The 16,729-nt window shown below is 44.8% G+C and overlaps 1 protein-coding gene across 20 annotated transcripts in view; it reads left to right on the top strand.

The window, feature by feature from the left end:
- The first annotated feature begins 1,069 nt into the window (after positions 1 to 1,069).
- Positions 1,070 to 16,729, top strand: part of NRXN1 (neurexin 1) — a 730,473-nt gene continuing 714,813 nt past the window's right edge. For 6 of the 20 annotated variants that reach the window (XM_056356937.1, XM_056356947.1, XM_056356948.1 and 3 more), the window contains exons 1-2: positions 1,392 to 1,435; positions 5,153 to 6,656. In XM_056356937.1, the coding sequence (XP_056212912.1) occupies positions 5,918 to 6,656 (739 nt within the window). In that variant the 5' untranslated portion in view covers positions 1,392 to 1,435; positions 5,153 to 5,917. Of the gene's footprint in view, positions 1,204 to 1,339; positions 1,436 to 5,152; positions 6,657 to 16,729 lie in introns of those variants that run through there. The other 14 variants (XM_056356932.1, XM_056356935.1, XM_056356944.1 and 11 more) reach the window with 5 other exon arrangements.

Below are 16,729 nucleotides of genomic sequence, written 5' to 3' on the forward strand. Positions count from 1 at the left end.
GGCTGAACAAAAGGGATGTCTGATTATGCTGTAAGTACTGAGGATACATTGCATATCTAGCAATTCTCATTACTTAACATGTTGCTTGGTTACCTCATCAAACTTGTCATCTGCGAGGAAGCCTGCTTCATCATTGAAAAAAAAAATAATATCGTAAGGCTAAGTCCTCTGGGACTGTGGTGGCAGAATGTTGGGGCTTTTTTTAAACTTTTTTTTACATTATTTCTGAAGTTTCAGTTCAAAGCTAAGTTGCTACGTTCACATTATGGACAACAAAAAGTATGGTTGCACAGAGCATGCTAGAAAAATTCTGGGATGCACAATACTGGAGTGCTCTTGTGACTCTTAGCGTGACAAACATCACACTGTTTTCCCAAAAGTTGCCAGAACCTTGGCTAAGGTGCCATGCAAATCCCTTAGGATCAAGTCATCACCTTTCTGTAGGCGACTGAGCACAGACTTCGAAGGCCACCAACCAGCCAGAACCCGGTGTTTGGCACGGTCAGGCACTCTCCACATGGATCTGGAGGAGCCTTTCATTTCTCGAAGAGTTTGCGACCATTTGGAGGCAACACCCAGGCGGCAGGTGGAGTGCAACACCCGCAGCAGCGGGGGGTCCCGGCGCTGCTCCCGGGGCTCCTGGGCTCCTCCAGGGTCGCGCCCTGCTGGCGTCCATACCTCCATCTTCCCGCTGTGCAGAACCCGGCGAGGTGAGGGGTGAGGGGGCTGGGAGACCGACAGCACCGACAATAGCAACAACAATTAAAAAAGTGAAGCAAGGCAGGAGGAGTTTGGGGGGGCGCTGGCAGCGGTGCTGCGAGCCCCCGCGGGGTTCCTCCCCCGCAGCCGCGCCCCCGCCGTCCGGCGGCACCGGCCCCCCAGCCCAGCGCAGCCAGCGCCCCGGGGTGTGCCCGCGTGTGTGTCCCCACCTCGGGGACCCCCGGGCCCCCCACCGCCCCCGGCGCGTCCCCCGGGAGCCGGGGCGGGGCGGGGGCTGCAGCGATCGCGGCGCCGCCCCCGGCGGGCAGACGGGCGCGGCGGCGTCACGCAGCGGCACCGCCCCCCCCCGCTCCCGGCGGCCGCCCCCGCCCGCTGCCGCCGCCGCTGCTGCCGCGCACCCGCAGCAGCGCCCGCTCCGCCGGCAGCGGCAGAGGCAGCCCCAGCCCCGGTGCCGGCCCCGGCCCGGCCGCGGCCCCCGCGCAGGTAAGGCGCGTCCGCAGCGCGGGCGGAGCGCAGCCGCGGAGGACGAGCCCCGCTTTGCCGCGGGGGAGCCGGTGGCGGCGGCGGCGGCGGAGGAGGAGGTGGAGGAGGAGGAGGAGGAGGAGGAGGAGGAGGAGCAGCGAGAGGCTGGTGGGTTTGCGTGCGGCGTTGTGGAGAGGTAGATGGCGAAGAGAGGAGATGGTGGAGCGGAGGGAGAAGTTAAAGGTTGGATGCGGTAATTTATTATCCCTTGCTAAGGCGGGAGGAGGAGGAGGAGGAGGAGGGGAGAGGGGGTCTGTGAGACTTAAGGAATAAGATCGATCTGCTGCATGTTTTCCCTGGCGTGAGGTGCCTGGGTGGAACGCGAAGCCGGGGCGGCGGTGGGGATGACTATCGCAATATTACTGTTATTTATCGGCGACGGGGTGGAGGAGGCGAGGGGTCTGCGCGGGGGGTGCGCTGGTAATTCGGGACATTTTCTATTGTGAGGCAGAAGAAAGAGGGCATCCGGCTTCCTCGGTACGTGTTTCAAACTGTTCGGGTTCCTGCTGATGGTATGCGTTTTGGAAGAGGTAGAAATGATATCAATAAGCCTATTAAAATAAATACATCTGTAGGCTGGGAGGGTAGCAAAATCGATCATTTCAGCCGCTTAGGAAAGAATTTGATTCTAGAAATTACGTAGAAATGAAAGGAAAAGATTAATGATGCTGTTAAGTCTGCTTTTGAATTAGAGCGCTTCTTCCTCTGGCTGCAGCAAGGTTGTTTTTCAGATCCTTTTATTTCATCCGGTAATTTGTGAACTCTCTGGTCTTCCCCGCGCCCAGAGACAATGCTGTGTATTTCATCCGATAAGGATTCTGCCAAGGATTGTGCATGCCAACAGACCTGGCATTTATTAAGGATTTATTGACCTATGGGTGTCTCTCTCTCCCTTTTTCTAATTTAAAAAGGCTCAATCGGGGCACCTGTGACTAAATCATAATTTTCGAAGAAAAAAAGATGGTTGTAGAGGGGTGGGAGAAGCATATTAATTCACCGGCGAGGCGCTGAATGCAATAGCTGCATTTGTGTTGGTTTGTGTATATTTCTCGCTACATACATGTGTATACATATATACGTTGCTGGGAGGGATGTCTGGTACCTAAGAGCCCATTGGAGAGATATATGTTAATAAATTGTCCTCTTCTGAGAATGGAAGTGTCCCTCTGCTTTGGAAATGACTAGACAAGACTGTGCTGTTTATTGACAGTGTGTGAATTATATCGGCAGTAATAAATAAGCAATTGTTTAGGGGTTTTTGTCCTGGGGTCTTTCTCCTTTCTTTTTCAGTCTTTCCCTCTCTGTTTCTTTTTCTGTTTCCTTTTTTCCCCTTTTTATCCCCCTTCCTCTCCCCCTCTCTATTCCCCCCCCCCCCCCCCCCCCCCCCCCGTTTTCTTTTGCCTTTCTCCTTCTCCCCCATGCCGCTGCTGCGTGTGTGTGAGCGAGAGGGGCAGGCAGGCGCCGCAGCCAGAGGCAGGCAGCGGGCAGGGATGCTCCCGCGATGGGATCTCGGGATCCTCGGGAGGTGGGATCCCCGCTCGGCGGCTCTCCGCGGACACCTGTAGGGATCGCTCTGGCACGCAGGGCGGGCGCGCACTCGCACACTCACTCACACTCACACTCACGCGCGTCCTTGCCCGGCTTCCCTCCCTCCCTCCTCTCCTGCGCCCCCCACCCCCCGACAGACACCACGGGCTCCTCCTGGCACCCGCCCGCCCCTGCGCCCTGCGCTCACGCAGCCGCGACTCCCGCCCCGCGCACCTTGCGCCCCCCCGCGCCCCCCTCCCCGCATTTCCTCCCCACCCACCGCTTCCCGCGAGTGACCGGCCCGGTCCCAGCTACCCAGTAACCCTCGTGAACGCACACCCACGCGCTATCCCGCGCCCCTTCCCCACATACCGACGTGCAGCGCCCCCCCCCCCCCCCCCCCCCCCGCTCCTCCACGCACCCGGACCCCCCTCTCGCCTTCCCCTTCCACGCAACCTGCTCCTTGCAAGTCATTTCTCACGCCACCCTCCGGGAACCCACGCCGTGTCTCACACCCCCCACCCCGCACCCAGCCCTCCGCAGCCCCCCACGCACCCCAAATCCCGCTCCCCAGCCACGCCATCCCCTCCGCCGCAGCGGGGCCCGGCTACCGCCCGCAAACCCCCTCCCCGCCCCTTGGTGCACCCACACGGGCTCCCCACTCGTGCATATGGTGGCTCCCACCCGTGTGCGACCCCAGGGGGGTGGGGAGGCTGCGGGACACCCCCCTGCCCGGAGCGGCGGGGTCGGCGGGCGCGGGGAGCGGGGGGCCCCGTCGGGCCGCGCAGGGCGGAGCTGTCCAGGGTGCTGAGGCCGGAGCGGCTCGGCGCGGTGCCGTAAGCGAGCGTCGCCCCTGCCTGCAGCCACCGCCGGCCCCAGAACGGTGCTAATTAGCGAGCGGGGCTGCCGGCGGCTCCGGGCACCGCGTTTTGCAGAGGAACTGCCTGAAATCCCTCGGCTGGTAGCGGTATTGCGAGCGGTGGCTGCTGCTGGGGGGCAGGGAGGGCGGGGAGGGGGGGGAAACTTGGGGGCTCTGCACTGCCCGGTTCTGGTTGGGCATGGTTGGCCTCTGCCCACCAAGTTTGAGGGTTCTCCTTGCCTGCCTTTCACTGCTCTTGCCCACCTCGCGTGTGACAAATAATAAAAATAAATGTGTTGACATTTAGAGGGATGAAATTAAATATAAAGAGAGAGTAGGAGGTGACTTAGCAGCTCTGAACGTGTCAGGTGCAGGCAGCTGAGGTGTGTGCCTGTTTTAAAGCAGGTTTCACCCTGGCAGGCTCGTCTCTGCCCCCTCTCCGCACGCACAAACACGCACACCAGCCCAGCAAGGGGCTCTGCAAAAGCTCTGGACACGATATTCTGCCTGCCGGAGTGCTGCCAGCTAAGAAATGGGAGGAAGGTGAAGGGGAAGCAGTGGGTGAGGGAGGTGTTGGAGATCCTCTCCTCCATCAGGAGAGAGCTGCTAATACACACCTTCCAGAAAAGATATAGCGGCTTGGGGGAGAAAAAACAGAGAGGGGAGCCTCTCTGCTGAAATGCTTTGAATGCAGAGACCTCTTCAGAGGAAGAGAGTGAACTGTGGTATATGTATTATTTTTAAAATGAGGAGTTGTCCTCTTAAATAAGGGCAGCTGAGTAAACATACATAAAATAATACTGCAACCCATTTCAGAGGACTAACACCTGGGATTAGCTGATCTGCATTGTGAATAATGTCAGCATCAGAGCTGGCTTGAGTTGGATTTTCCCTGCCTTAACAGAGAATACCAGCTGCAAAAGAAACCAGGGGACAGAGAAAAATGTGGTTTGAAATTTTCAAAAAGCCTTCTAAGAAACCATCGCAATTCTTCCTCACCCCATGAAAATAAACCAGTAGGTGTGCCATCTACAGTGAAGTCTGCCAGTTCTTGCTGGGAGCTCTGTCCACTTTATATGGTTTTGAGCTGTATTAGAAAGAACTAGAACTGGGCTTGGTAGCATCGTCTGCATGAATAGGACCCTATAGCTTCACAAGTGCCAGCTATTTCCATAAACAAAACAAATTGCAGAATAAACACCCCCTTTTCTTTTTAACATCGTCCTTGTAATAATAAAACATGCTGCTAAAATATTAGAAAGTTTTGGAAAGGTAAGTAGTTTACGTATAGATTATACCATAAAAGTGTAATCTAGTATAAGCATATAACATTAAGATTTAGGTATAGCGCTGCAAGTTGTTATGATTTCTCAGTAACTCCAAAATTACAGCAGCAGTTCATTTTTCTAATGTTGAACAGCAGCTGAAATGAAAAATTAATCACAAATGTCTGCTATTTATCAACTTTATGATTTACATGTTATTAGTCGTCATTTCATACTATTCTGTTTCAATTCATTGCAGATTAGAAACAAAAACAATAGAGGAAAATCACCCCCCTGGATCTGAGCCGTGGCCTTTTGCAAGCAAACAGAAGAGGAGCTGTCAGGCTTTGCATGTCAAGTAGCCACTCGGCTGTTTGACAGCTTCTGGGTTTCAACCCCATTGGGATTGAGGCAGCTCAGGAAACCACGAGTGATGAGTCCTGTCGTCTGCTGACGCTGCTCCAGCACCATGGCAGACACTCCGTGATATGACAAGAGGATCCGTCCTAGGGAGGCAGCGCTGGGATCAGTAATTGGCTTCCTGGGAAACTACAGCTGGTGGAGAGGATGTAAAAAGAGGTGCGCACACGCCGGGATATTGCTACAGTCTTGCCGAGCTGGTGGATCCGCTTGGAGGAGGGTTTTGCCACCGATCTTGGTTTTTCTCCCGGTTTGGTAATGTTGGCTTTGGGGAGAATTTCTGCTGACTCACCTGCCCCTGGACACCTTTTGCAAATCCCAGCTGACCAGTGAAGAGACCCAACGGCGCCTTCCCTGCACCGCAGGTCCCCTCCAGTGGCCCCTGATCGCATCCCCCACCCAACCCCACCCCACAGAGTGCCTGCAGCCCCCCGCCCCGGGGAGTCCCCCGCCGTGACCCCCGCACCCGGGGCGGGGGTGAGCGTGCCTGAACCTCCCAGCCTAGCCAGTGCCCACCAAGATTTTACCCTGTCTGCCACCGGGGCCCTAGTGCCGCCCCCCGCCAGCCCTGCCGCCCCGCTCGCCCCGCCCCAGGCCGCGCAGGATGGGGGCGGTGCTGGTGCGGCGCGGGGGCTGCCTGCTGCTCTGGCTGGCCCTGCTGTTGGGCTGCTGGGCTGAGCTGGGCAGCGGGCTGGAGTTCCCGGGGGCGGAGGGCCAGTGGACCCGCTTCCCCAAGTGGAATGCCTGCTGTGAGAGCGAGATGAGCTTCAACATGAAGACGCGCAGCTCCAGCGGGCTGGTGCTCTACTTCGATGATGAGGGCTTCTGCGACTTCCTGGAGCTCATCCTCACCCAGGGCGGGCGGCTGCAGCTCAGCTTCTCCATCTTCTGCGCTGAGCCCGCCACCCTGCTCTCCGACACGGCAGTCAATGACAACCTCTGGCACGCCGTCGTCATCCGCCGCCACTTCAAGAACACGACGTTGATCATTGACCGGGCCGAGGCCAAGTGGGTGGAGGTGAAGTCCAAGCGGCGGGACATGACTGTCTTCAGTGGGCTTTTCTTAGGAGGCCTCCCGCCAGAGCTGCGGTCAGCGACGCTAAAGCTGACACTCTCCTCTGTCAAGGACCGGGAGCCCTTCAAGGGCTGGATAACGGATGTCCGAGTCAACTACACGCAGGCGTCGCCGGTGGAGAGCCAGGAGGTGAGGCTGGACGATGAGCAGAGCCGCCTGTGTGCCAGGGAGGACGTCTGCCTCAACGGGGGCGTCTGCTCCGTGCTCAACGACCAGGCCGTCTGTGACTGCTCCCAAACGGGCTTCCGGGGGAAGGACTGCAGCGAAGGTAAGGTGCCATTTCAGCTCGCCCCATGGCCCCCCTCCCCATTGCTCTGTGGAGGGGACGGGTAGGAGGCCAGGCCTGCATGGAGTTTCATCTGTATGAGTGGATGTCCCTCCCTCCCCTCTTTCCCCACCGCATCCCTGGCTCCCCTGTTCCCACCTTCCCCTCCCTGTCCTCCACGTGTCTCTGTGGCCAGCCATGGTGCCATCACTCTTCTGTTCTCTGTGAGGCTGGGTGAGAGGAGGAAGAGGAGGAGGACTCTATTTGGGTGTCTTCCAGAGGCAGGGTGCGATTTGGGGTTGTCCTGGGTCCTGGGTCCCAGCTGCCAGCCAGGTGGGAGGGGGTGGCCGACATCACACTCAGCTGGAGTTGACAGAGGGGACACGGGCACACTTGTCACAAGCAGCTGGTGGCAATTCTGGGAGTGGGGAAAGCGCCACCGGGGAGAATTTTACTGGGTTAAGTGCAAAGATGAACTGGGTTTATTTTTGTGGGGTAGGGGAGACCCAGAGTCCACTTTGTATTTGATACTTGCCTCTGCTATGTTGTTGAAATGAAATAAAATCAGTGATTTATTTGTGAATTCCTTAAATTGTTACTGGGGAGGAGTGGGATTAAACAGAGGATTATGTTTTTACACGAATGTGAACGATACTGCTTTGCAATGTGTTTAGCAATTCACCATGCCAGTCAGACAGGAAGAATGCAAAAGGGCAAGGGGGGAGTACGGACTCCAAGACCACGAAATTACTGAACAGTTGCAGCCAGGAAGAGGGAGCTTAGAAAAACAGCAGTTTCCTGAATCCCATCTACAAATAAATCACTGGGTAAAATAAGATTCATATTCAGTGCCCATTGTTTTTGGCGAATGGAAGGAGTGTGAACATTTACTTTGCAGATGCATGTAGGAGTCTTTTCTTTTTTTTAATTATTATTATTATTGTTTTGCTAGTAAATGTACCATTGCTTGCAGCTCCTTAAGCATAGAAATTGCATATGTTGTGTACCTAGAACAGGACGTAAAGGTGTACGAGTGAAATAAGAGCAAATGTTATCGAAGGAAAATATAATTTTCATGTCAAAATTGGAAAGCAAAGACCTAGGTTTAAAATATGAAAGGTAAATATAAATAAGATATTTTCAAGGCCAAATGAAGATCTTCACTGAGTAGCTGCATGACATTTATGGCTGAATAATTTGCCTTTAGCATTTCTATCAGATTTCACTCATTATGAGAAAGAAAACATCATTTGTGACTGTGCTTTATTATGTAACACCTTCTGTCCTTAGTTGTCAATACTCAAAACGCTACAGTCATTCTGCATCCTGTTTACTTTATCAGCTGTTTATCTCTCATCTGCCATTCGTAAAAAATTTCAAACCCTATTAGCATTTTAAAATATTTTTTAATAAGTAAAGAGCAAATGATAGTGTCACAAAATAAGGCGTTGTACTTTCAATAGCACCTAGTCCCAGAAACTGTAAAATGAAAAATCTTTTATGTTAAGAAGATCATATCAATGGGTTTAATATTTGGATGCAAATTTTTAATACGTGGTACTACATAACATATAGGTGTATGTAAAATGTGGAGTTGTCTAAGCATCTTTGAGTTAGGCCCTTGAGTTGTAAACTAAGAGAAAATTATGAGATGCAGCAGCTTGGTTAAAGCAACAATGTTAATTTATATATTATTACACATTTATATGCCCTTTACATTAAAACATAATTTATTTATTTGATGATCTTTTGAACGTGTAATATTTATATGGAAAAACTCATATAATTGCACGTAGTATCAGACAGAGAAAATCTTTACGTAATAATAAGTTCAATAGCTATTTTTAAGGAATATTTTAATGTTGAGATTGAATGTTATTGAAATACATATATATGTTATATATATTTAAAATGTATAGAGCTTATAAGAATATGACAATATTTAGAACCCCCAAAATTTAGGATGAAATGCTGGCTTCATGTAAATACTGGTGGGTTTACAGTTGACCTCAGTGGGATCAAGATTCCCCTCATGTGTCCACTGACCACTGAGAAGCCTTATAGAATAATAGAACAAATATAGAATAAAAAGAGTTATAATTTTAGCGTACTCTCTTAACGAAGGATAGTAAAGTATTCAGATTCTGATTTCATTTGAAACAGGGGGCAACTTTTCCACTGACAGCCATATACATGGAACTAGTCCTACAGTTTATATCTGTTGATTGAGAAAAGATAGTAACTGAAATTCCCATCAGTCAGGTTTTGATGAAGGGATTAGTAGCTACTCATATTTGCTAAGAAAGATGTTCAACTATTTTATTAATTATTTAATATGCAAAGGAACAGAAAAGGCAAAAGGGCAAGTAAAACCATTAAGTCTGCCAAGAAGGAAACCCTGGCTGTTTTTTTGTTCTTTGTAGCCAACTTAGAAATTACACTGTTGTATTCTGATCTTTTGTTCCCGGGATGTGTAAATTTCCCACAAACCTTAGTAAGCGATTGCCATTGCTGAAGGATGGAGAATCATCTCAGACTGCAATGATCTGGAGGGATCTTTTGAGTTTTCACTCTTTCTCTTGTTTTTTGACTGAAAATAGTTTAAATGGGGAAAAAAGCCCAACTTTCCATTTTTACTTGAAATTGTAACTGCATGTCCGGTTACATTTACAATGCTACCTTTTCTTTAAAGGTAAAAGATTGTCATTAAATTCTATTTTCCTTGGATTATTTTTATAATTTTTTGTTGTTGTTTGTTTGGATTTAGTGTCGCTCAGCATCTCTGCAATCTGGTGAGATGACAGTTTGTCCCACAATATAATGAGGACTTTAGGAATCAATAACAACAACAACAAAGAAAACCTTTCCAAAATTTTCTGTCCTGACTTGCACATTTGAGAGATTAGAAATAATTGATTTAGAGTCAAAGTTTCATGCCTGAGGATGCAATTTTTAAGAGAATTTAAGTTACTTTCAGAAAAAAATCTGATAGGATTTTTTTTGTTTTCTTTTCAGATTTTCATCTTTGAAAATCTCATTAATTTTTCCTGAAGTAAAATTTTCTTATAAGAATGAAGTTTAGCCAAGCTTATTTGTTTTGGAAAACTCCTAGTAATACATTATCCCCAGTAGGCTTAACTGTTCTTCTACCCATCTAAATCAGGAGTAGCTTCATTTGTGTTATCTGAACTACACCAGCGTTAAGAACAGTGTAAGCTAGGAAAGAATCAGATCTATCTGATATTTCTGCCATGCCCTCTGCTCGAATAAGATTCAGACTCTTGTCAGTGGGAGCTCTGGCATGAGTCACAGGAAAAGGACTGGAATTTTGCTTGAGTATCAAGGGTGTGCAGTCCAGAGTATTGATAAATGTGATCTGTAGCAGTTCTGTTGTCAATGAGTCCGTGTGCTTATGAGTAGAGGACAAGAGCCTTCTAAAAGAGAAAATAAAATCTCTATTTAGTGCTGAAGAAAGGGTATGTTATTGAGAAGAGAATATATGCAAGGGAATATTATTTCACATAGTAATAGTGACTCAGCAGAAGGTAAATACACAAAATTATGATAAATTTTGTTAGAAATAAGACTAGCATTAAAATAAAGCCTGATTGTCATATCGGTTTTCTGATGAATTTTTGACATACATCACAATCTTCTGTTCAGTGAAAATTATATTATTCCCTGAAATGACTCAAATTGGTATGGCTTGATTCTGAGATAGGGAAAGCTGTTAATTAAAAAGATTGATCTTTAAAATCGGATTTTCAGTGAATTAAGTCAGGGTCCTAGAAGGTGGGGAGAATACATGATTCATATCAGTGAGCCTCCATATTCCTCTTTTCATTTTACTCCTTATGTTCAAACTTCGGAATAGCACACACACACGCACACACACACACACACACACACGTTTTAAATATTAAATTAATCAAATAGTGAGCCTCTGGCTTTAGACAAAAAAATGTGTATAAATTTCCTTTCATCCTCATTTATATAAAAATAACCTTGTCTAGTATCCTGTCTGAGAAAGCAGGTGGATACATTTGAAGCAGGAAATAAAACCCACATAGCACACTTTGATCTGGGAGAATTTTCTCACTAACCCTAGCTTCTTGTCACTCCATGCTCTTCTGCTTTTCTGTATCTGAAACTTCTTGAAAAAAACTGCATACAGGATAATTTATCTTTTTAAAATATATCTTGCCTACCTGCCTCAATATTCATATGTTATGGAGACGATTACTCTATGAATTCAGAGTATTCCCGTTTAGAACATATTTTATTTTAACTGTTCCACTGAGTTTCTGTTTTGTGAGAAAAATGAGGACTGTTCATGCAGCTGTTCATTGTAAGAGATATTTTTCCTTGTCAGATATTCAGAAGTTTGATGCCAGCTATGGTTTGAACTGTGAAAGTGATTTTTAAGGAAGAGAATTCCAGATGTCTCAGGCTAGCCAGCATTTAGACTTGTTTGTTTGGGTTCTGAATATATTACATCAATCTTTGTTGTGTGCATTTGCTTCTCCATGTTAACTTTTTTTAAAAAGTCATCCAATATTTATATCTTTTTATTTTTTTTCATGTTTTAATTCATTTAATTCTCTTATGCCTTAAATAAAACATATAAACATATTTTGGCATTAATTATCTCTTGCAAGATATGTGTTTGAGTTCAAAGAGATGCTGTTGAATTCATTGCCTAAAGTCAATCTCAACAGAGTAGCCACCACAGTCTTTATCCTTCTTGAACAGTTAGCTAAATATACGTTGGGCTAGTAAATACTGTGAGCAAAACTTTCATTTTGATTTGCACTTCAGAATCTTTATCTACAACAGGCGTTTCTAGTACGTGATCTGTATTTCTTCTGCATGCTGAATTTCTTGCCAGTGCCAATGGCCACTGGGGTGATGTTGATTTAGGAGAAGGGCTAGAAATCCATGGGAAATTATGTTAAGGTTCCGTTGCGTTTAGCGATGATTTGATTATTTTAACACTAAATTTTGTATTTTTAAACAGTGACTTTGTTTTCAGGGTAGAATCTTGAGGACAGATAGTAAAATAATCCCAAAGTCTTTCTAAAGTGTTAAATCTGTGGCCCTTGCATTTAGTCGCATGAAAACAGAATCCTTATGTCAGTTTAAAGCAGAATTTTGCATCAGTTTCCTAATGCAATTTGATATATTATTTTGTTTGCCAGGATTCAGCATTGTAGGATATTGATTTCAATATCTGCCTCATGTAAAATCACAGCAATTTAAATACCGTGTCACTGGTAATTAGGAATTGGCAGTCTGTTTTATGTTATCTTCTAAGAAGACTACTTGTTGAGTATTGCTAATCCTTTCAAAATGCTGGTATTGAAAAACTTCCAAAAGATCAGTTACGCACATAGCATACATCTTAGTACCCCAGATCAATAATATTTTATATAGTGAGATTATTGCTTCCCTTTGTACCTAGCTGACATGCAGGGTCCACGTTAACTTTAAGGCTATATTGCAAACTACGGAATGCTAACGTGCTAGAAAAATTTACATCTAGCAGCATAAGACCTTGTCAGATTGGTCATATTAATTCAGTATTTCAAAATGATATAATAAAATTGTCTATATTTTAATGTAATTGCACTTCAAGACTTCCAGGCATTTTGGTCCAAATATACTCGATCTTTTGTCTCAGCTGCAGGTTGGCTCCCTAGGAGTCTTAACAGTAGATACTAGCCAAGCAGTTGTGGGAAAACATCTGAATTACAGAACCTACAATTTTATCCCATCATCATTACCCAGCTGATGGATAGGAATGGGAAAACAGTATGGCGAGTAAAACCATCTGTAGTACCTGATAGAAAGAGCTTTATGTAGAGGCTTAACGATAACATATGCAGCTTTGAGGTTTTATGCTTCTTTTAATAAACATATCAAAACTGGTTGGAAATTTAAAACAAAAAGTTTCATCCATCTCTCTTGTTGAAATTAATATGCTGTTTTCTCTCCTTTCAGAAAGCATGAAGCCATAGCAGCTTCTGAAAAAATACTTTGTCTAGTTTATTGTGCTGTAGTGGAACATTGTATAATTTCATAAACACATGATTTTACAGAATACTGGAGGGCATTCTGAGGTGTTGCGTACCATGTTGTACCCAAGCAGTAAATTGTAAACACCAAACGATACTTCTTTCAGGGAATGATTTGGTGGAATGTACCAAACATACCTCTAACTGTGTTGTTATATATAGAATTGACTAGCAAAGACAGGGTACGTAATACCTCAATGCCTTTATTTAGTTCTATGCTGACCAGGGATCATATTTTAATCTTTTACAAAATAATTTAGCTCTTTCCCACAAAGATATGCACTTTTTCCAATGACACTTTCTCCTTCTGTACTGTGGTGATGGTATCTGAGAGTACCAGAAGCACTTCACCAGCCTGGATCATATTGTCATATACACAGAACTCAATCATTCCGCTCAGGTTCTCTTCTGCCAAACTAAAAAGCAGTTGTATGTGGTGGGTTCAAGCTACTGTCTAGCTGTTCTCTCGATTCTTGGTCTACTCAGTAGAGTCAATGAGCACTTCAATGCACAAAATACCTGTAGTAACTAATGAACAAAGTAGGAAAACCCACATGATTTTGAGATGACATTGGGTTTTTTTAGTGACTCTAGCCAGTTCACTCCACTCCTGCATGTGTAAAGTTAAACTAATGACAGTCCATACAGAATTTTTGGTAGGGTTTTCTTCCAGGCCATCAGGTACCTGAAAGATCAGATTTCCTATTAGGGATCTAGTAGGGGAAGTCAAGACTTGAAGCTCCTTGTACTGTAGTGCAACCTCTTTAGTCTACAGAACTGGTACTTACCAGCTGGCCTTGAAGTTGCCACCATTCCCGCTGCCTATCTATCCATAATGAAGTGTTCAGAATAATGTGTTTTTTCTTGTGCACAACTGGTCTGTCATTACATGCTTTCCATAAGTGTGACTGGGTATTGGAAATGATGTAGCTTGTCAACTGCCAACCACTTTTCCCTTGACAATTCAGCTCTTCTGATGGTCATAACAGTTCTTATCCTTTGCAATGTTATAACACTTGTACAAAAGTCATCCTTGCTTCTGTAAAAGTATCTAAGAGTTAACATCTGAGGATAGTGCTCTGGCTCCCAGTCAATGATCATATAATTTTTGAAAAGTTTCATTCTCTTTCCTTTTCAATGAGAAATTTGGGGTGAAAGCAGGAGGTGGCCTCAGTCTTGCCTTGTTTGAGCTTGTAAAGAAATAAGAGACAGGTATGCTGGCAGCAATCTGTAAGAAAAGGATTGTATGATAGGATTTTAGATTTCTTTAATTCTATGGAGTTTATGTTTATGAACCTGGAACTATTTAGCTAGGTCCTAATAAATAGTAAACTTAGCACCCTATCGATAGCTGAAAAAAATGGATTCTGTTTTCATTTTCCATTGGAATCAATTTGGACTCCTATTGATTCGAGTTTAGAATTAGGGCAAACCTGCTGATTCTGAACTTACTATTCAAGTGGGAATATGAAAACAGAGAAGATCTGGGGCAAATTAAATAACCTGCTGATTCTGACTGTAGTATTCATCTGGGAATATCTATAGAGAAAATACTTTTCATAAATTTGGATATTTATTACCATCATCATCGTCATTATAGTTATTCATTGACTTAATACATGCTTATGAACCATGCTGTAAGAGTAAATTCTACGACTGATTTTGTTTTACATTTAAGGGACTCTGTAATTTTGGAAAAAACTGTTTTACTAAAAAAGCAGATTCTAGTGTTCACTAGAATCACTTCTGCGGTTGCTGCCACTACAAACTGTGGAACGGTGTGTTTTGCCTTTGTAAGTGTTATGTACCAACAGTGCTGTGTAGGTGTGCAAGTTGCAGGTGGCTTTTAGTCTGTGGCACAGCGCACGAGGTCTTGCCATGAAAAGGTTTTACTTTTTGGTGATTTTATCTAGAGAAAGGGCTTTGTGTTGTTTAAAGGCAGAGAAAGTAAACTGATTCTTCCCACAGTGATGTCTTCTTTGTGATTAAGAGATGTGTACAGCCCTTACGGAGGTCACTGACATTACACTATGCAATTGGAGATGTACGTCACAGTTCCAAAGTTGCAGAATTACATCTTAATTTTTGATACAGAATGACCTTCATGTTGATCTTCTTTCTCTTCAATGCTTTTTGGCTGTAACAAAAGATTTAGAAAACGACACTTTTGTCAAAGGAGGTATTTCCATTAAGAAAAGACTCCTTGAAAAAGATTACATGTATATATTATAAAACATATGTACTTTCTTTTTAAGAAGTGTATAGAAAATCACAGAATTAGTGAGTAGACATGGGGTGAAGATCTGTATCTCAATATTGTAATTTTCTTTAGAAGCTTATCCTGACTATTCTTTTTTCCTAAAGGTGACAACAAAAATGGTCACACACAGATATCTGCATTTGTACAATGGGTGTTTAGGGGACAACCATGATGAATAGCGTTAGGATGAATTACGGTCTTGTGATGCAAAGATAATATTAATTTTTAATAAAAATATGAGAACTGGGCCCTAATGCTAGTAAAAAAATACAGTGCTCTACAGCCCGCTTAGGAAAGACGTTATCTTTCCTGCTCTGATCATACAGGAGTGATAAAAGCGATCTAAATGAGTTTGGATTCTGCTGATTGTTATGCAGCAATAGGCTTGCATTTTACATTTGTAAAACCATTTTTGCCTTTTACATTTATAAAATCTGGGAGGCCCAGGGACAAGAGGCGGAGAGGCTAGTGAGACCCTGCATCTTCTTTCCAGACTGCACACACTGCTATGTCTAAGCACAATGAGTTTCAGGTGAGTATCTGAGTATCTGTAATGGGGTTGACAGATGCTTCACATGACATCATCCCCTAGGAAAGCAGTGGGATTTCTTTAGGAAGTTTCCAGGAATATTAGTGCTGACCGAGAGATTACTAGTTTTGCTTATTTAGAGTTTGCCTTTCTTCCCATTTTTCCTCATCAGAGGAGAGAGAGATGGGTGAAAATGGAAGTTTTAAGCCAATAGCTGTATGTCACCTAAATTTTGAGACATCATGGGGTGATATAAGAAGGGTTTGTAAATAGATTTTCTAGGAACTGATTAATGCCCTCCTGCTACATCCTTCTCAGATGAACGTTGCTGAACTTCCCAGGTCCTGATTCTCGGTGAAGTTTGTTTTGTGTGATATTTACTGCAGGAAAATAATTTCTGTAATATTATTCCATTGCAAAGAACATGGTGGGGTTTTTTAGAACATACAGACTTTTCAGAAATAAATTGTGGACTGTCATTCAACATTATACAAAAGATTTGTCTGGTTTGGTTAAATATTTGCTGAAGAATTCTGAAGACAGATTTCATATTCTTACACAGAACATTCTGACTTAAGTGTTATGAGGAAAACATCGGCATTTTCCCACTAGTTCACCACAAAGAAAATTATTTGAATATATTTCCTTGTTGACCCAAATCTACGTTAGCCTTCCATGAATACTATATCAGCTGTGGTAGTTTCCAGGAATTTCTGGGGGTTTGTCAGTGTTCTTGGTCCAAAGTATTTGGAGGAGCAGCTAGGACGAAAGTTAATCACCCAGCCGTGAATGTGTGCTTTTTCCTCTGAGCAGCCAAGTCTGGCATTACAATAAGTTGTGCACTTGATCAGTACAGCGGGTTTTATTTTTGTTTTCCACATTACAGATTTTGAAACTCAAAATTTAAACAAATCATACATCAGGTTTGAAGTTACGAGAAACATATTTTCACGCTTCCTTATTCAGGTTTTAGCAACACAAAGTTCTAATGACAGAAAAAAGTTAATGTAATAGAAGTTTGGACCTGTTGTAATTATTAATCCACTGACAGCCACACTTTTAATGTTCGAAAAATTTGTTACTATTCAGAACTTTTCTCTATTCTCTTGCCTTTTGCTGGATCCCATTGTTTTAAGTATTATTGGAGTCTTTAAATGAGTAGGGTCTTTCTTGCACGTTATAACTACCTACATAATTCAAGTTTGTAAGGGGA

The sequence above is a fragment of the Falco biarmicus genome, chromosome 12 (assembly GCF_023638135.1).
Source record: "Falco biarmicus isolate bFalBia1 chromosome 12, bFalBia1.pri, whole genome shotgun sequence".
Lineage (NCBI taxonomy): Eukaryota > Metazoa > Chordata > Aves > Falconiformes > Falconidae > Falco > Falco biarmicus.